This window comes from Tursiops truncatus, chromosome 2 (genome assembly GCF_011762595.2).
Source record: "Tursiops truncatus isolate mTurTru1 chromosome 2, mTurTru1.mat.Y, whole genome shotgun sequence".
NCBI lineage: Eukaryota > Metazoa > Chordata > Mammalia > Artiodactyla > Delphinidae > Tursiops > Tursiops truncatus.
In genome coordinates, this window is record NC_047035.1 from 137,310,952 (window position 1) to 137,331,610 (window position 20,659).

A 20,659-nucleotide genomic window follows, 5' to 3' on the forward strand; every position below is an offset into this window, starting at 1 on the left:
GGATGTAGAATTGTAGTTTGGAAATCATTTTTTTCACAGAATTCTGAGGATATATAATTGTATTGGCTTCAAGCTTTCAGTATTATTATTAAGACTGATACCATTAATGACTTAATTTTTTTTTTAAAGCTTATTTTTTTTTTGAGTCATCAGTTCTTTATTATTATTTTTTTTTCTTTTTGCAGTACGCGGGCCTCTCACTGTTGCAGCCTCTCCCGTTGCGGAGCACAGGCTCCGGACGCGCAGGCCCAGCGGCCGTGGCCCACGGGCCCAGCCGCGCCGTGGCACGCGGGATCCTCCCGGACTGGGGCACGAACCCGTGTCCCCTGCATCGGCAGGCGGACTCTCAACCACTGCGCCACCAGGGAAGCCCTAATGACTTAATTTTTTATATATAAAATGTATGTGATCTTTCTGAAAGTTTTTATAATTTTCTCTTTATCCCCAGTGTTCTAAAATTTCATGATGATATGCCTCAGTATGGGTTTTTTATTTATTGACTGTACTGGTTACTTGATGGAGCCGTGATGTGCTAATAAGTTTAATAATTATCTCTCTGAAGGGAAAAAAGCCATGATTTGCAGTGCCTGCCAATTTCTGTGGTGTAAATCCTCCTGCTGTGGTCAATTTCAAGGTACCAAAGTGACATCACTGAATGCAGAGTTGTCAAGAGATGAGCAGTAGCACATCACTATATAATATTTTTACCAGATAAAATAGATACAAATAACCTCAAGAGTATGACAGTAAAACAATTATGAATTAATAATTAGAAAATAATTTTTTTTTTTTTTTTTTTGCGGTACGCGGGCCTCTCACTGCTGTGGCCTCTCCCGTTGTGGAGCACAGGCTCCGGACGCACAGGCTCAGCAGCCATGGCTCACGGGCCTAGCCACTCCGCGGCATGTGGGATCCTCCCAGACCGGGGCATGAACCCGTATCCCCTGCATCAGCAGGCGGACTCTCAACCACTGTGCCACCAGGGAAGCCCCAAAATAATTAATTTTTAATAATGGCTGTGTTTAACAGCTTGCAGAAACTCCTGAAACTTTAACAGTTGGCTCTCACAAGCCAGAATGAGCCAGCTCCAGCACACCACTGGATGGTCCTTGCCAATCTGGAAGAGAGAGAGAGAGAGAGAGAGAGAGAGAGTGTGTGTGTGTGTGTGTATGTGTGTATTCGCACATCTTGCAGGACCTCAGTTCTCCAACTAAGGATTGAACCTGGGCCACAGCAGTGAAAGCCTGGAATCCTAACCACTAGGCCACCAGGGAATGCCCATGGAAATGTATATTTTTCAGTACTAGAAAACTGTTTAGGGTCTTCCCTGGTGGCGCAGTGGTTAAGAATCTGCCTGCCAATGCAGGGGACATGGGTTCAATCCCTGGTCCCGGAAGATCCCACATGCCGTGGACCAACTAAGCCCATGCGCCACAGCTACTGAGCCTGCCAGCCACAATTACTGAGCCCACCCGACTGGAGCCTGTGCTCTGCAACAAGAGAAGCCACCGCAATGAGAAGCCCTCGCACCACAATGAAGAGTAGCCACCACTCGCTGCAACTAGAGAAAGCTCACACACAGCAGAGAAGACCCAACACAGCCAAAAATAAAAATATATAGATTAGCGGGCTTCCCTGGTGGCGCAGTGGTTGAGAGTCCACCGGCCGATGCAGGGGACACGGGTTCATGCCCTGGTCCGGGAAGATCCCACATGCTGCGGAGCGCCTGGGCCCGTGAGCCATGGCCGCTGAGCCTGCGCGTCCGGAGCCTGTGCTCTGCAGCAGGAGAGGCCGCGGCAGTGAGAGGCCCACGTATGGCCAAAAAATATAGATAGATAGATAGATAGATAGATAGATAGATAGATAGATAGATAGATAGATAGATTTAAAAAAAAGGAAAAAGAAAACTGTTTACATTATTTCCTCCCCTTCATTTTTCTTTTTTTTTTTTTTTTTAACATCTTTATTGGGGTATAATTACTTTACAATGGTGTGTTAGTTTCTGCTTTATAACAAAGTGAATCAGTTATACATATACATATGTTCCCATATCTCTTCCCTCTTGCGTCTCCCTCCCTCCCACCCTCCCTATCCCACCCCTCCAGGCTGTCACAGAGCACCGAGCCAATATCCCTGTGCCATGCGGCTGCTTCCCACTAGCTATCTACCTTACTACGTTTGTTAGTGTGTATATGTCCATGACTCTCTCTCGCCCCGTCACAGCTCACCCTTCCCCCTCCCCATAACCTCAAGTCCGTTCTCTAGGAGGTCTGCGTCTCTATTCCTGCCTTACCCCTAGGTTCTTCATGACATTTTTTTTTTTTCTTAAATTCCATATATATGTGTTAGCATACTGTATTTGTCTTTTTCTTTCTGACTTACTTCACTGTGTATGACAGACTCTAGGTCTATCCACCTCATTACAAATAGCTCAATTTCGTTTCTTTTTATGGCTGAGTAATATTCCATTGTATATATGTGCCACATCTTCTTTATCCATTCATCCGATGATGGGCACTTAGGTTGTTTCCATCTCCGGGCTATTGTAAATAGAGCTGCGATGAACATTTTGGTACATGACTCTTTTTGAATTTCGGTTTTCTCAGGGTATATGCCCAGTAGTGGGATTGCTGGGTCATATGGTAGTTCTATTTGTAGTTTTTTAAGGAACCTCCATACTGTTCTCCATAGTGGCTGAACCAATTCACATTCCCACCAGCAGTGCAAGAGGGTTCCCTTTTCTCCACACCCTCTCCAGCATTTATTGTTTCTAGATTTATTGATGATGGCCATTCTGACTGGTGTGAGATGATATCTCATTGTAGTTTTGATTTGCATTTCTCTAATGATTAATGATGTTGAGCATTCTTTCATGTGTTTGTTGGCAGTCTGTATATCTTCTTTGGAGAAATGTCTATTTAGGTCTTCTGCCCATTTTTGGATTGGGTTGTTTGTTTTTTTTGTTGTTGAGCTGCATGAGCTGCTTGTAAATTTTGGAGATTAATCCTTTGTCAGTTGCTTCATTTGCAAAAATTTTCTCCCATTCTGAGGGTTGTCTTTTGGTCTTGTTTATGGTTTCCTTTGCTGTGCAAAAGCTTTGAAGTTTCATTAGGTCCCATTTGTTTATTTTTGTTTTTATTTCCATTACTCTAGGGGGTGGGTCAGAAAGAATCTTGCTGTGATTTATGTCATAGAGTGTTCTGCCTATGTTTTCCTCTAATAGTTTGATAGTTTCTGGCCTTATATTTAGGTCTTTAATCCATTTTGAGCTTATTTTTGTGTATGGTGTTAGGGAGTGTTCTAATTTCATTCTTTTACATGTACCTGTCCAGTTTTCCCAGCACCATTTATTGAAGAGGCTGTCCTTTTTCCACTGTACATTCCTGCCACCTTTATCAAAGATAAGGTGTCCATATGTGCATGGGTTTATCTCTGGGCTTTCTATCCTGTTCCATTGATCTATCTTTCTGTTTTTGTGCCAGTACCATACCGTCTTGATAACTGTAGCTTTGTAGTATAGTCTGAAGTCAGGGAGCCTGATTCCTCCAGTTCCTTTTTTGTTCTCAAGATTGCTTTGGCTATTCGGGGTCTTTTGTGTTTCCATACAAATTGCGAAATTTTTTGTTCTAGTTCTGTGAAAAATGCCAATGGTAGTTTGATAGGGATTGCATTGAATCTATAGATTGCTTTGGGTAGTAGAGTCATTTTCACAATGTTGATTCTTCCAATCCAAGAACATGGTATATGTCTCCATCTATTTGTATCATCTTTAATTTCTTTCATCAGTGTCTTATAGTTTTCTGCATACAGGTCTTTTGTCTCCTTAGGTAGGTTTATTCCTAGATATTTTATTCTTTTTGTTGCAATGGTAAATGGGAGTGTTTTCTTGATTTCACTTTCAGATTTTTCATCATTAGTATATAGGAATGCCAGAGATTTCTGTGCATTAATTTTGTATCCTGCTACTTTACCAAATTCATTGATTAGCTCTAGTAGTTTTCTGGTAGCATCTTTAGGATTCTCTATGTATAGGATCATGTCATCTGCAAACAGTGACAGCTTTACTTCTTCTTTTCCGATTTGGATTCCTTTTATTTCCTTCTCTTCTCTGATTGCTGTGGCTAAAACTTCCAAAACTATGTTGAATAAGAGTGGTGAGAGTGGGCACCCTTGTCTTGTTCCTGATCTTAGTGGAAATGCTTTCAGTTTTTCACCATTGAGGATGATGTTTGCTGTGGGCTTGTCGTATATGGCCTTTATTATGTTGAGGAAAGTTCCCTCTATGCCTACTTTCTGCAGGGTTTTTATCATAAATGGGTGTTGAATTTTGTCAAAAGCTTTCTCTGCATCTATTGAGATGATCATATGGTTTTTCTCCTTCAGTTTGTTAATATGGTTTATCACATTGATAGATTTGCGTATATTGAAGAATCCTTGCATTCCTGGAACAAACCCCACTTGATCATGGTGTATGATCCTTTTAATGTGCTGTTGGATTCTGTTTGCTAGTATTTTGTTGAGGATTTTTGCATCTATGTTCATCAGTGATATTGGTCTGTAGTTTTCTTTCTTTGTGACATCCTTGCCTGGTTTTGGTATCAAGGTGATGGTGGCCTCGTAAAATGAGTTTGGGAGTGTTCCTCCCTCTGCTATATTTTGGAAGAGTTTGAGAAGGATAGGTGTTAGCTCTTCTCTAAATGTTTGATAGAATTCGCCTGTGAAGCCATCTGGTCCTGGGCTTTTCTTTGTTGGAAGATTTTTAATCACAGTTTCAATTTCAGTGCTTGTGATTGGTCTGTTCATATTTTCTATTTCTTCCTGATTCAGTCTTGGCAGGTTGTGCATTTCTAAGAATTTGTCCATTTCTTCCAGATTGTCCATTTTATTGGCATAGAGTTGCTTGTAGTAATCTCTCATGATCTCTTTTATTTCTGCAGTGTCAGTTGTTACCTCTCCTTTTTCATTTCTAATTCTATTGATTTGAGTCTTCTCCCTTTTTTTCTTGATAAGTCTGGCTAGTGGTTTATCTATTTTGTTTATCTTCTCAAAGAACCAGCTTTTAGTTTCATTGATCTTTGCTATTGTTTCCTTCATTTCTTTTTCATTTATTTCTGATCTGATTTTTATGATTTCTTTCCTTCTGCTAGCTTTGGGGTTTTTTTGTTCTTCTTTCTCTAATTGCTTGAGGTGCAAGGTTAGGTTGTTTATTCGAGATGTTTCCTGCTTCTTAAGGTGGGCTTGTATTGCTATAAACTTCCCCCTTAGAACTGCTTTTGCTGCATCCCACAGGTTTTGGGTCGTTGTGTCTCCATTGTCATTTGTTTCTAGGTATTTTTGATTTCCTCTTTGATTTCTTCAGTGATCACTTCATTATTAAGTAGTGTATTGTTTAGCCTCCATGTGTTTGTATTTTTACAGATCTTTTCCTGTAATTGATATCTAGTCTCATGGCGTTGTGGTCAGAAAAGATACTTGATACAATTTCAATTTTCTTAAATTTGCCAAGGCTTGATTTGTGACCCAAGATATGATCTATCCTGGAGAATGTTCCGTGAGCACTTGAGAAAAATGTGTATTCTGTTGTTTTTGGATGGAGTGTCCTATAAATATCAATTAAGTCCATCTTGTTTAATGTATCATTTAAAGCTTGTGTTTCCTTATTTATTTTCATTTTGGATGATCTGTCCATGGGTGAAAGTGGGGTGTTTAAGTCCCCTACTATGAATGTGTTACTGTCAATTTCCCCTTTTATGGCTGTTAGTATTTGCCTTATGTATTGAGGTGCTCCTATGTTGGGTGCATAAATATTTACAATTGTTATATCTTCTTCTTGGATCGATCCCTTGATCATTATGTAGTGTCCTTCTTTGTCTCTTTTAATAGTCCTTATTTTAAAGTCTATTTTGTCTGATATGAGAATTGCTACTCCAGCTTTCTTTTGGTTTCCATTTGCATGGAATATCTTTTTCCATCCCCTTACTTTTAGTCTGTATGTGTCTCTAGGTCTGAAGTGGGTCTCTTGTAGACAGCATATGTAAGGGTCTTGTTTTTGTATCCATTCAGCTAGTCTGTGTCTTTTGGTGGGAGCATTTAGTCCATTTACATTTAAGGTAATTATCGATATGTATGTTCCTATTCCCATTTTCTATATTGTTTTGGGTTCGTTATTATAGGTCTTTTCCTTCTCTTGTGTTTCTTGCCTAGAGAAGATCCTTTAGCATTTGTTGTAAAGCTGGTTTGGTGGTGCTGAACTCTCTCAGCTTTTGCTTGTCTGTAAAGGTTTTAATTTCTCCATCAAATCTGAATGAGATCCTTGCTGGGTAGAGTAGTCTTGGTTGCAGGTTTTTCTCCTTCATCACTTTCAGTATGTCCTGCCACTCCCTTCTGGCTTGTAGGGTTTCTGCTGAAAGATCAGCTGTTAACCTTATGGGGATTCCCTTATGTGTTATTTGTTGTTTTTCCCTTGCTGCTTTTAATATGCTTTCTTTGTATTTAATTTTTGACAGTTTGATTAATATGTGTCTTGGCGTATTTCTCCTTGTATTTATCCTGTATGGGACTCTCTGTGCTTCCTGGACTTGGTTAACTATTTCCTTTCCCATATTAGGGAAGTTTTCAACTATAATCTCTTCAAATATTTTCTCAGTCCCTTTCTTTTTCTCTTCTTCTTCTGGAACCCCTATAATTCGAATGTTGGTGCGTTTAATGTTGTCCCAGAGGTCTCTGAGACTGTCCTCAGTTCTTTTCATTCTTTTTTCTTTATTCTGCTCTGCAGTAGTTATTTCCACTATTTTATCTTCCAGGTCACTTATCCGTTCTTCTGCCTCAGTTATTCTGCTATTGATCCCATCTAGAGTATTTTTAATTTCATTTATTGTGTTGTTCATCGTTGCTTGTTTCATCTTTAGTTCTTCTAGGTCCTTGTTAACTGATTCTTGCATTTTGTCCATTCTATTGTCCATTCTATCTCCAAGATTTCGGATCAACCTTACTATCATTATTCTGAATTCTTTTCAGGTAGACTGCCTATTTCCTCTTCATTTGTTAGGTCTGGTGCATTTTTATCTTGCTCCTTTATCTGCTGTGTGTTTTTCTGTTTTCTCATTTTGCTTATCTTACTGTGTTTGGGGTCTCCTTTTTGCAGGCTGCAGGTTCGTAGTTCCTCCTGTTTTTGATGTCTGTCTCCAGTGGCTAAGGTTGGTTCAGTGGGTTGTGTAGGCTTCCTGGTGGAGGGGACTAGTGCCTGTGTTGTGGTGGAAGAGGCTGGATCTTGTCTCTCTAGTGGGCAGGTTCATGTCTGGTGGTGTGTTTTGGGGTGTCTGTGGCCTTATTATGATTTTAGGCAGCCTCTCTGCTAATGGGTGGGGTTGTGTTCCTGTTTTGCTAGTTGTTTGGCACAGGTTGTCCAGCACTGTGGCTTGCTGGTCGTTGAGTGAAGCTGGGTGCTGGTGTTAAGATGGGGGTCTCTGGGAGATTTTCGCCGTTTGATATTATCTGGAGCTGGGAGGTCTCTTGTGAACCAGTGTCTTGAAGTTGGCTCTCCTACCTCAGAGGCAGAGCCCTGCCTCCTGGCTGGAGCACCAAGAGCCTTTCATCCACACGGCTCAGAATAAAAGGGAGAAAAAGTAGAGGGAATTAGTAGACGTATGAGGAAAGAAAGAAGGAAAGGAGGGAAGGAAGGAGGGAAGGAAGGAAGGAAGGAAGGAAGAAAGAAAGAAAGAAGCAAAGAAGGAAAAAAGGCAAGAAGGAACGAAAGGAGGGAGGGAGGGAGGGAGGAAGGAAGGAGGGAAAGAAGGAAAAACAAAAAGAAAAAAGATACAGTAAAAATAAAATAAAGTATAATAAAGTTATTGAATTAAAAAATTCTTAATTAGAAAAAAAAAAAGGACGGATAGAACCTTAGGACAAATGTTGGAAGCAAAGCTGTACAGACAAAGTCTTACACAGAAGCGTACACATACACTCTCACAAAAAGAGGTAAAGGGGGAAAAATCATAAATCTTGCTGTCAGAGACCACCTCCTCAATTTGGGATGATTCGTTGTCTAAAGGAGGGAAGGAAGGAGGGAAGGAAGGAAGGAAGGAAGGAAGAAAGAAAGAAGCAAGGAAGGAAAGAAGGCAAGAAGGAACGAAAGGAGGGAGGGAGGAAGGAAGGAAGGAGGGAAAGAAGGGAAAACAGAAAGAAGATACAGTAAAAATAAAATAGAGTATAATAAAGTTATTGAATTAAAAAAATTCTTAATTAGAAAAAAAAAAAAAAAAGGGACGGATAGAACCTTAGGACAAATGTTGGAAGCAAAGCTGTACAGACAAAGTCTCACACAGAAGCGTACACATACACCCTCACAAAAAGAGGTAAAGGGGGAAAAATCATAAATCTTGCTGTCAGAGACCACCTCCTCAATTTGGGATGATTCGTTGTCTAAAGGAGGGAAGGAAGGAGGGAAGGAAGGAAGGAAGGAAGGAAGAAAGAAAGAAGCAAGGAAGGAAAGAAGGCAAGAAGGAACGAAAGGAGGGAGGGAGGAAGGAAGGAAGGAGGGAAAGAAGGGAAAACAGAAAGAAGATACAGTAAAAATAAAATAGAGTATAATAAAGTTATTGAATTAAAAAAAATTCTTAATTAGAAAAAAAAAAAAAGGGACGGATAGAACCTTAGGACAAATGTTGGAAGCAAAGCTATACAGACAAAGTCTTACACAGAAGCGTACACATACACCCTCACAAAAAGAGGTAAAGGGGGAAAAATCATAAATCTTGCTGTCAGAGACCACCTCCTCAATTTGGGATGATTCGTTGTCTAAAGGAGGGAAGGAAGGAAGGAAAGAAAGAAAGAAAGAAAGGACGAAGGTAAAGTATAATAACGTTCTTAAAATTAAAATTGATTATTAAGAAAAAAAATTTTAAGAAAAAACCATGGACGGATAGAACCTAGGACAAATGGTGGAAGCAAGACTATACAGACAAGATCTCACACAGAAGCATACACATACACATTCACAAAAAGAGGAATAGGGAGAAAAATCATAGATCTTGCTCCCAAAGTCCACCTCCTTAATTTGGGATGATTGGCTGTCTATTCATGTATTCCACAGATGCAGGGTACATCAAGTTGATTGTGGAGCTTTAATCCGCTGCTTCTGAGGCTGCTGGGAGAGATTTCCCTTTCTCTTCTTTGTTCTCACAGCTCACAGGGGCTCAGCTTTGGATTTGGCCCTTCCTCTGCGTGTAGGTCGCTGGAGGGCGTCTGTTTTTTGCTCAGACAGGACGGGGTTAAAGGAGCCGCTGATTCGGGGGTTCTGGCGTACGGAGGCCGGCGGCGGGGAGGGAGGGGCACGGAATGCGGGGCGGGCCTGCGGCGGCAAAGTCCGGCCACCAGCCCGAGGCCCGCCGTGCGCTCTCCCGGGGAAGTCGTCCCCGGATCCCGGGAACCCGGCAGTGGCGGGCTGCACAGGCTCCGCGGAAGAGGGGAGTGGAGAGCGACCTGCGCTCGCACACAGGCCCCTTGGTGGCGGCAGCAGCAGCCCCAACGTCTCCCGCCCGCCTTGGGGTCCGTGCCTCCAGCCGCGGCTTGCGCCCGTCTCTGGAGTCAGCGCCCTCAGCCGCGGCTCGCGCCCGTCTCTCCTCCCCTTCATTTTTCTACTGCTCCTTCTGAAATTAGCCAGATATTGGACCTCCTGAGAAAATCCTCTAAATTTTTATCACCTCTCTCCCATTTTCCTACTCATCTTTGTATTCTACTTTCTTGGAGAGTTCCTAAACTATATCTAACAAAGTTTAAATTTCTAAAGCATCTCACTTAGCATTACTGTTCTAGGAATGTTCCTGTTTTTATAGTTTAAATTATTTCAGTGACTACCATGTTGTTTCTTTATTTTTTATACTGTTTGTTTTATTTGGTCTCTATCTTTTAAGATAAAGGCTTTAAGTGACTCATGATCCCTGATGTCCATTTTTTCTTAAACATTTATTCTAACCTAAAATAGAATCCATTTTCATTTATTTTTACCAAAAGTTTATTGAAAACTGTAAAATTGAGCATTCAAATCCATGTGTTCACAAGAAATAAAAAATAATTTTGATTTATATGTACACTATATTTTCAATGCAGCAAAGTATGATAAGATGATTAATAAAATGTTATTAGGACACAATTCTCTGGGGGAGATAGAACAGACATATGAATTTGAAAAGAAAAAGAAATATAAAATTTCAAACAGTACAGGAATAACTTGCTCTGTATGTTTTTTTTCTTCTTTTGGCCGCGCCATGCGGCATGCGGGATCTTAGTTCCCTGACCAGAGATCTAACCCCCGCCCTTTGCAGTGGGAGCACAGAGTCTTAACCACTGGACCACCAGGGAAGTCTATACTTGTTCTGTACTTTTTATGTGAAATAGAATACTAAATTACTATGGTATTAGATTCCCTTGGATATATTTAAAATGGCATATAACATTGGCTACCTTCAACTTAGCCAATGTTATATGCCAATTATATCTTGTAATGCTTTTTTAAAAAATGTCAATGTTTAATACATTGAAAATTGCATCCTTTGCAACTATTTAAATTTAACAGTAAAAAGTTTAAAGATTAACTTAATAATTGATGCATGAGGGTATCTATGGTTTTTCAAAATCTTTGCTGGTATGAAGCAAAATTTTGAAGATAACAAAGCTAGAATGCCACCTTTCTCTTTAACCTTTTGTTTTCTCTTCCAGAGCTTCCTACAATTTCACTTAATTATAGGTACATTGTGAAATAAATTTTCAGAAAACATAGCTTCCTCTAATTCCTGATGACATTATTCATTCAACAAATATCTAACATGCTCCTCCCACATGAAAGACACCGGCCTAGGTGCTGTGGATATGGCAGTGTATATAACAGACAAAAATCCCTGCCCTCATGGAGCTTACCTTCTAGTGACTTCTTTGATGTTTTAACTGAGTGTACCCAGTTTTTGTTACTAGTCGATAATAATCTGCTTAATTTTAAAGTTAATTTTAAAAGACAACAATTCATTTCAAAATGAAAAAAGCAAGATCTGATCCATGTTCTGCTCCCAAAAATCCTTCTATACTGAATAGAGATGCTAGTAAGGCAGAAAATTTGTGTGAACCAGAGAAAAAAAGGCATGTTTAGTTGTCTGAAAATCAATATCCACCTATTTTTAATCAATTACTGTCATTCTGTATAAATACAATGCCACTGAATTAGGTGTTTGCTTTGCTTGTTTTTCCCAGTGGCAGTAACGCTTATTCTGATTCATCCACTCACTCTGGTCTGATCTACATTGGAACCTAAAGCAGATATTCTCCATAACTGGCTAAGGTTGGGGAAGCAATTTAGGTATGTGGAATGTGACCAGGCACTGACTGACTAGAGTAGAATTGAGTCCTTGGTCCAAAATAACTAGTCATTTCACAATAACGTATTCAGATAATTATGAGCAGCTCTGGTTCATAACAGGTAGGTATCAATTTAGGGTGATCTAGGTGTTTTAAGAGGGGCCTCCAAGTGTCTCTTCTTCGGGTTGGTCAGTTTCCCTGAGGAATTTATCTCTAATCTCCTGCCTGGGGAGTATAAGCTTGGATGCCATAACTGATAAGAGGGATAGGAGTCTTCCCCAACAGTATGACAATTTTCACTTAATTCTTGTTTTAAGCATGACATGTCTCATCCCTACTCTCAGCCATGCCTCATGAACATGAAACCAGAGCCTGCACGGTGCAATTTCTCCAGAGAATAAACCTCTAGCCTTTTGATGAGGTGGGGAAGAGACAGTCATTTGGCAGTGTAGGCTTAAAGAAAGGAGCTAGAGCATCTGATTGCTCCTTTTAAGAATGTCATCCAGGGACCTCCCTGGTGGTCCAGTGGGTTAGGACTCCGAGCTTCCACTGCAGGGGACACGGGTTTGATCCCTGGTTGGGGAACTAAGATCCCACAATCCACGTGGCATGGCCGGAAAAAAAAAAAAAAGTCATCCAATCCTCCAGAGGTATGTAAGGCCTCCAATTTCTTGAACTTTTCCAGAGCTCTCTGGTGCAGGGCAACTTATTTCTTGATGGATAAACTCTGCTTTTTTTTTTTTTTTTTTAAATTTTGGCTGCTCTGGGTCTTAGTTGCAGCATGCGGGATTGTTTAGGTACAGCAATGTACTCTTAGTTGTGGCATGAGGGCTTCCTAGTTGTGGCACACAGACTTCTTAGTTGTGTCACACGAACTCTTAGTTGTGGCATGTATGCAAGATCTAGTTCCCCGACCAGGGATCGAACCTAGGACCCCTGCATTGGGAGGATGGAGTCTTACCCACTGGACCACCAGGGAAGTCCCTAAGCTCTACAGTCTTTAAGTTTTTGTCCTCTGAGATATGTCAAGTTAGTTATCACTCATCCATTGGCTCTTCAGCTTCTAAAACTCTCTTGATATCTCCTCCCCATTCTCTTTGTTCTTGTAGCTTTATACCTCTTCTTTTTTTTTAAGATTTATTTATTATTTATTTATTTATTTATTTTATTTACTTTTGGCTGTGTCGGGTCTTAGCTGCAGCATATGGGATCTTCGCTGAGGCGTGCAGGATCTTTAGTTGCAGCGCGCAGGCTTCTCTCTAGTTGTGGCATGCGGGTTTTCTCTTCTCTAGTTGTGCAGCGCAGGCTCCAGGGAACATAGACTCTGTACTTGTGACGCATGGGTTCCAGAGCGCGTGGGCTCTGTAGTTTTGCGGCACGCGGGCTCTAGTTGAGGCGCGTGAGCTCAGTAGTTGTGGCACATGGGCTTAGCTGCCCTGTGGCATGTGGGATCTTAGTTCCTCGACCAGGGATGGACCCTGCGTCCCCTGCATTGCAAGGCGGATTCTTTACCACTGAACCACCGGGGAAGTCCCTCTTCTTCCTTTATTGTCATTTTAGTGGGGTTTGGGGATGGAACAGAGATAAATGCACGTGTTCAACACACATGTTTAACCAAAAGTTATAAAATTATGTCCTTAGTCATTCATTCAAAAAATATTTAAGTGCTTGACAGTGCACCACTGAAGATATAGCAATGAACTAAACAAAGACAGGGTCTCTATCTTTCTGCAGCTAACATACAGTCTAGGAGGAATCATGGACAACACACAAGTAATTCCTCAGGTGCTAAGAAAGAGAAAAGAGAAGTTTAGGATGACACAATGGGTTATGACAGGCAGACTGACCCAAGCCTAGGTGGGCAGAAAGAATATGAGGTTTCCTGAAGTAAATGACTGTTGGCTTCACACCAACAAATTTTCTGAAGAAAAATTAAGCTTGTTAAGCCTAGTGGAACAGCTTACCGGCGCTGGATCTGCCGTGCAAAATTGTTGCTGGAAGCTGAGCAGGGAAACTGGACTTCACTATGCAGGGTAGCGTTACGGAAGAGATCACAGAAGTTCTCAAACAGCTCCAAAAGCTCATCTGATGTATTCTCAAACACAGCGATCACCTCTGTTGTCACCATATTGTACACCACAAAGAAAGATGCCTGTGGAAGAACAGATAGACCTAAGGAATAGCTGAGTATAATGCCTTGCCTAGCAAATATCTTTTTGGTTGAAAATCAAGCTGCCCAAGTAAAACAGGCAAACACCTCCACTCCGGCACTATGGTGGAAACATGGTGCCAAGAAGTCCTGGAAAAGGAGGAAGCCTCAGTGGACTTGATCAATCAAGGGGCTCAGTGTTGCCTGATTTCCCACTGTATCTGCTGGAATTACTGAGTTGTTCAGCATATATGTATAAGAAGGTTTTCAATCTTTCATTTCAAGCTGTGTGAAAATTTAATATTTTGCCTTCCAAGTGTTATTCCCTACTTACTCCCCAACCCACTTTTTTAAAATGCCAGATTTAATTTTCCTTCCTGCTGCGAAAGTGATTTGTAGCCAGGAGCTGCCTGTTGGCAAATTATTTTCTCTTGTATACGTACAGTTGAAAGTTCAATTTAGGGGCATTTCTTTTTCTCTCTTAATATTTCTAACATGCAGAAAGACATCTTAAGTACACTGTGTCCACCTAGGCAAGTTGTAACCAAGCAGGGGACTGCTGCTGAACACATGAAAAATCAGAAAAGCATTTTCCATTTCTTTCTTCATAAATGTTCTTTCAGCCAAGAGCATTTGTAACAAACATTTGAGATTCGTAACAATTAATTTCAGAGGGGGAACTTGAAAACCATTCAAATGCCATAGGTGGCAGAGTTACTGCTTTCTCTGAATAAGCCCCTGGGTGACTGGCCCTCTTCTTTAAACCTCCAGTGCTCTGCTCAGCCTAACAAGGAAGTGCCAGGTACCTCTAGTTTTTATCACAGTGAATGTGGCAGTGTGAGTCAATCTGCAAGCTTCCAACAGGACTCTAGAAGTTTTCAGAACACTAGGATTAGTATTCCGCCTCTTATGATTGAATTTAAATCTCCATTACCAATTTCTGGAGACATCTGGCCCACCTGTTTTAATAGTAATTAGTCCCTCCCAAAGCTTATATTACATGACTTTTGCGGTCACCTGGAAATTAAATTTGGCTGTAAATTAAAGAGGCTGGAGAGTAACCTGAGAATAATACCCATAATATTAGCAAGGCTTTGTGTTTAGGTGCACTTTTTACTTATTAACCTTATTGGAACCTATCAAATTAAACTGGGAAAGGAGGAGGGAGGACAACAAGGGCAGAGAGATTGGGTTTAAAGTTACAAATTCTGTAAGCAAAGCATAGAGCCCTTGTAATGTTTCTGGCTACAACCTACTGTAGCTACCGGATATAAGTAGGTCATGTTTTAGCAAAGGAAAAAAGGATAATCTCAAATGCAGCAGTCACACAACATATTCCCTCCAAAATAAAAAGGTAATTATAGCTCAAACCTAAATACATGTCCTTTCTATAAGCCTGGACAACGCTTTGATCATATTAGGGCTTCACCAGGATCCATCATAATTATGTGAATATAGAATTACACAAACATTTACTAGCCTTCCCACCAGGCCAGACTGGGAAATACAGGACAGGAGGGTACAGAAGTCAAGGGCTTCACGGACAACCTCCCATGACTCATAACATGAACTAGATGGGCTCACCCATGATGGCTCAATGGGTGACTTCATCATTAATAGAGAAGAAAAAGAATTCAGAAAAAAAATGATCTCTAACCATTTTACTCACCACCCCCCCCTTATTTTTCAGAATATACAAGGTATGATTCAGAAGAAAAATAATAGAAAACATTTTACCATGGATGGCTGGTACGGTCTTAGGAGACAATTCTTTATACAGTCTCTAACTGTTACAGGCAGAATCAGCTGCAAGTCAATGAGAGAAACCAGACTCAGCTGACTTCGTGGTTTACTGGTTTGTTCTGTTCTAAATTTCCAAACTAGTATCTAAGGAGACACTCTGGAAATAGGAGAATGGGGGGACAAACGTACAGAAAAGTAGGTCTCTCACTTGGTCAACACTAAAGTAAGGAGCTTCTCAAAGGGAAATGCCCAAATTACCCTGAATTTCAATATGGTATTTCAACCCCAAAGTCTTAGAGGTTTCCATGCTCTTAACACCACGTTATTCCTATTTGTGAAATGCCTCTCTCCCCTACCAACATCTTTCACCCAAACTGAAAAACCCTCAGAACCTGCAGTCTTGATGATTCACTTGGTAGATCAAAACTTTTGGCTTCCTTTTGATCTTTTCACTGCTCCACAACCTATGTTCCAGCACACGGGCAAGGTCAGAGTACAGTCATAACGCTTAATTCCATCAAATGAACTTACCTGTTACAATCTAAAGAAGATTTGGTGAGGAAGTATACTGACATCATTTAAGTAGGAAAGAAAGACTAGATTTTTAGAAGATTTTCTTTTTCGTATGGTGGGTTCATTCTCATTGCCAGAACTAAGCAGACCAATAAGCACAATCTTAAACAAAATCAAGGCAGGAGTCAAACCTTGACCCTGTAGCATATGGGCTTCCATTTCAAGGGTACTGAAAATGCTCTGCAGAAGAATTAGGGTAATAATCACAGAGTTGACTACCTACATGTCAATGGCTTACGATATAGCTTCCATTTGTCCAAATGAGAAAAATCATTTTGAGAAATGATTAGAAAAGTCGAGCTGTTTTAAGTATGAGCCCGAAGATAGCAAAAATTCAAGATTACATAAAATGTGTTATTTCTGAGAGACTGGCTATAGGCAAAGAGAGAAACCTTCCCATTGTGCCAAGGAGACTGGAGGGGTAAAGGGCAGGAGAGCACCTTGTACCTGTGATGGATCTGTGACCCGCAGGGTTACGACATCCTCACTAGTATACTTGATAAACAGATGGTTTTCATCCAGAAGCTGCATTTTCCACATGCGCAGCTGCCGCAGTTGGTCAAAATACTGGAAGAAGCGCCTCTTGGCCATTGCACTACCATCCTGCTCTGCCCGGCGCCAAAGGTACACGAGCAGCCGGTGTTTCAGGGAGTTGATGAAGGGATCCCTGAAAGGATTGGCCATGCCTGTCTGACTGTCCCGCTGCACCTCAGGAAAAACAGCTGACACAGTGAGCAGGTCATCCTCATAGCAGAAGCGGCCAATGGTCCTCACATCAATGAAAGTGCCTTCAGGAGTCACCTGGAAGACATGGATGGTCTGCTGCTGCACTGACAAGATGGCCAAGATGTTCTTATACAAGTACAACCCTTGGTTGTGTGACAGGACGACTTTGTCACACTTGAAGGTACGTGTATCACATAAGCGGCCAGTATGAAGGTCAATGATATGGAGGGAGTAGTCCTCCAGGGGGGACCGGGGGTTGGGGGTCACGGACTCACTGTTCCGATATACCTCATAAAAAGGAGGGTGAGGCTCGTCTGGGAGATAGGCAGCTGAGCCCACGATGACACAGCGGCAGTCATCAGTGAAGAGGCTGCACTCCCGGTTCAGGTGCTCGCCATTGGCTGCCACATTGGTAATGTGCAGCAGGACGAAAAAGCGTTCGAAGAGCCGGCCACGGATGTTGACAGACCGCTGGTCATTGCCATTGGACAGGATTTCCCCCTCATAGCCCTGCAGTAGGTCCTCAGCTGCCTGGCAGCCCTGGTACTCATAGATTTCGAGAGATGTCTGGTCTGAAGAGAAAGCAATGAAGTAGCGTCCATCAGGTGAGAATTTACGCAAGAAACAAGGGGGCTTTTCAACATTGACGACCGTGAAGTTGGGGAAGACATTCTGGTGGAACACTCGGACCTGGTGCCAGTGGGTGCCTGCCTTGCCTGAACTGATCCGCCGGCGTTCCAGGCGGTGAATGACATTTTGGTTTTGGATTCTTCGAGGTTTGATGGTGGAAACATGATGATCCATTATCACATCTCTGCAGGGAGAAGTAAAGAAGTAGTCAAGAAAATAAAACAAAATTTACCAAAACACAAACACACTTGACCTTTGAATAACGCAAGGGTTAGGCACACCAATCCCCTGAAGCTGAATATCCAAGTATAACTTATAGTCAGCTCAGTATACATTGTTCCTTCCTATCCATGGTTCCTCCACATCCACGTATTCAACCAACCGGGGATGTCTAGTACTGCAGTATTCACTGATGAAAAAAATCCATGTGTAAGTGGACCTGCACAATTCAAATCTACGTTGTTCAAGGGCCAACTGTGTATATACAAGTCAAATAGATTTCCTTCCATATATCCTGGACCTAGGAGCTCCCAAGATGACAGTGATCAGCATTCCTTCTTCCCAAGTTATAGTTAGAAAGTGGTCAGGACATTTTTGAGTCTAGAAACAGGTTTGAGGGAAGGAACTAATTCCCTAGGAATACCTTCAAAGCATGCTTAGCTGTTGGGAATGTTCAACAGAACAAACCTTAGAACTACATCAAATTTGTTCAGTGTAAACACCACATTCAATGTGCATTCATTTAAAAAATATATTTATTGGGCTGTTAAGATGTCCATCCTACCCAAAGCAATCTACAAACTCAATGCAAAATTCCAATCAAAATCCCAAAATCATTTCTGGCAAAAATAGAAAAATTCATCCTAAAAATTACATGTAATCTCAAGGGACTGTGAAGAGTCAAAACAATTTTGTAAAAGAACAAAGTTAGACGACTCAGACTCCCTGATTTCAAAAACTGTTACAAAGCCACAGTAATCAAAAAAGTGTGGTACTAGCATAAGGCAGAAAAATATACCCAATGAACAGAATTAAGAGCTGAGAAATAAACCCTCACATATATAAACCTGAGATCAGAAGTTCAGAGAACCCCAAACATGATAAACCCAAAGAAATCCATGCTCAGGGACTTCCCTGGTGGCACAGTGGTTAAGAACCCACCTGCGAATGCGGGGGACACGGGTTCAATCCCTGGTCCAGGAAGACCCCACATGCCACGGAGCAACTAAGCCCGTGCGCCACAGCTACTGAGCCTGCACTCTAGAGCCCGCGAGCTACAACTACTGAAGCCCACGCACCTAGAGCCCGTACTCCGCAACAAGAGAAGCCACCACCATGAGAAGCTCGTGCACCGCAATGATGAGTAGCCCCCGCTCGCCGCAACTAGTGAAAGCCCATGCACAGCAATGAAGACCCAACGCAGCCAAAAATAAATAATAAATAATTTATTTAAAATAAAAAGAAAGAAAGAAAGAAAGAAATCCATGCCCAGGCATACCACAGTCAAATTGTGAAAAACTAAAACACAAAGTAAAAATCTTGAAAGCAACCACGTAAATGACACATTACCTATAAGGGAACAACAATTCATTTATCTGTGGATGTCTCATGAGAAACTATGGAGACCAAAAAGAAGCAAAGCAACATTTTTAAAGTGCTGAAACAGCTGTCTGTTTCATCATTCAAATCTCAGCCAAAATAGCAACTCTTGAGTTTTTGCCTGACTACCTTACCTAAAGTCATGACTTTTTCCATCCATATCAACCTACTGTTTTATTTTCTTCAGCCCTTATCACCTTCTGAAACCATTTGTTTACCTTTTTAGCATCTTTGTCCCCCATACAGGACAGCAGGGGCCTTGCCTAATTCCTTGCTGAATCTCCAGCACCTCGGACAGTGCCTGAGGCACAGTAAATGCTAACAAATATGTTAAATGAATGAATGGAACAACATTTGACAAAGGTCTTAAAGGATAAAGAACTCACTAGGCAAAATAAAGGAGGAACATTTCAGAAAGAAGGTAGCTTAAAAAATATACTTAAAAAGAGTGTAGCATGGCACATTTGGGAAACACAATACCAAGTGGTTAGAACACAGGAAACACAGAGTGATAAGAGAAGCCTAGAAAAGCAGATTGCAGACAGACTGGAAAATCCTTTGTATGCCACGTCATGCAAGTTATTACAGGTTTTAAGCAGAGGAGTGACTCTATCCAATCTATACTTTAGAAATAAAAACATACAGACAATGGGGAATTTGTTTATATTCTGTCTCCTAAAAGAGATCTGAAATGCCTTATGTAAGTATATATACTACCTAGTCAAGTTAAAAATGTGCATACCTTATGATTGAGCAAATCAAGTTTCTCAAACTGCTAGTCACAACTCACTGATGGAGGCTTGAAATCAATCTAGTGCATATACTAATTGACATTTCAAAAAATGGAATAAAACAGAAAATACCAAACTGTATCACATATTTTCAATACATATGTGAGTTACATGCACTGGGTGAGGATATAAAATATATTTCCTACTGATCTAGACTAGACCAAAAGACTGCAAACAACTAGCCTCAGACCAGTCTAGGCTGCCTGCCTACTTTTATAAATAAAGTTTTATTGGAACACAGTCATACGCACTCATTTACATCTTGCCTATGGCTGCTTTTGCCCTACAAAGGCACAGTTCATTTATTAACACCAAAGACCACACAGCTCACAAGCCTGAAATATTAACTACCTGGTCTTTTGCAGAAAAAGTCTGTCAACCCCTGATCTTGAGCACTGGTTCCCAAATGGGGCAATTTTGTAATATATGAAGATATTTTTGGTTGTCATAACTTGGGAGGGAGGAAGGGGTGCTTGGGGTGTCCATCAAACAGAAGACAGGGATGATGCCAAACATCCTACAGTAAACAGGACAGTCCCTCACATCCAGCCCAAAATGTCAATAGTGCTAAGGTGGAGAAATCCTGATGTAGAGAAGTGTCTGCACATACGTAACAGGAGACATATACAAGGATGTCTGTAGCAGGACTGTTAGCAACAGCAAAAACTGACAACACTCCAAATGTCCATCAACAGTAGACTAGATAAATTCATCCATGCATATTCATACAGCGGAATCTTTTTTCTTTTTTTTAATGTTTTTGTTTGTTTGTTTTTTGGCCACGCCACGTGGCTTGCAGGATCTTAGTTCCCGGACCAGCGATAGAATCCAGGGATCGAACCCAGGCCCCAGCAGTGAAAGCGCTGAGTCCTAACCACTAGACTGCCAGGCAATTCCCCAAGCAGTGTAACCTTATGAAGTAATGAATTAATGTACTACAGTTATATATAACAACAAAGATGAATCTCAGACACAGTGTTGAATGAAGAAAGCAAGCTACAGAATACATACAATGTGATTTCCTTTATATAAGCTTCAAACAATTTCCACTTTAAGAACACAAATATATGTGGTATACAATTACAAAAAGCAAAGGAATCAT

At 41.1% G+C, this 20,659-nt stretch overlaps 1 protein-coding gene across 12 annotated transcripts in view; it reads right to left on the minus strand.

Moving 5' to 3' along the window:
• DET1 (DET1 partner of COP1 E3 ubiquitin ligase) overlaps window positions 1-20,659 on the minus strand; it is a 67,126-nt gene that overhangs the window by 43,530 nt on the left and 2,937 nt on the right. For 9 of the 12 annotated variants that reach the window (XM_073801385.1, XM_019945803.3, XM_073801383.1 and 6 more), the window contains exons 2-4: window positions 16,259-17,351; window positions 15,233-15,301; window positions 13,311-13,498 (exon numbers count right to left, since the gene is read on the minus strand). In XM_073801385.1, the coding sequence (XP_073657486.1) occupies window positions 13,311-13,498; window positions 15,233-15,301; window positions 16,259-17,341 (1,340 nt within the window). In that variant the 5' untranslated portion in view covers window positions 17,342-17,351. Of the gene's footprint in view, window positions 1-9,542; window positions 12,890-13,310; window positions 13,499-15,232; window positions 15,302-16,258; window positions 17,352-20,659 lie in introns of those variants that run through there. The other 3 variants (XM_019945804.3, XM_073801384.1, XM_019945802.3) reach the window with 3 other exon arrangements.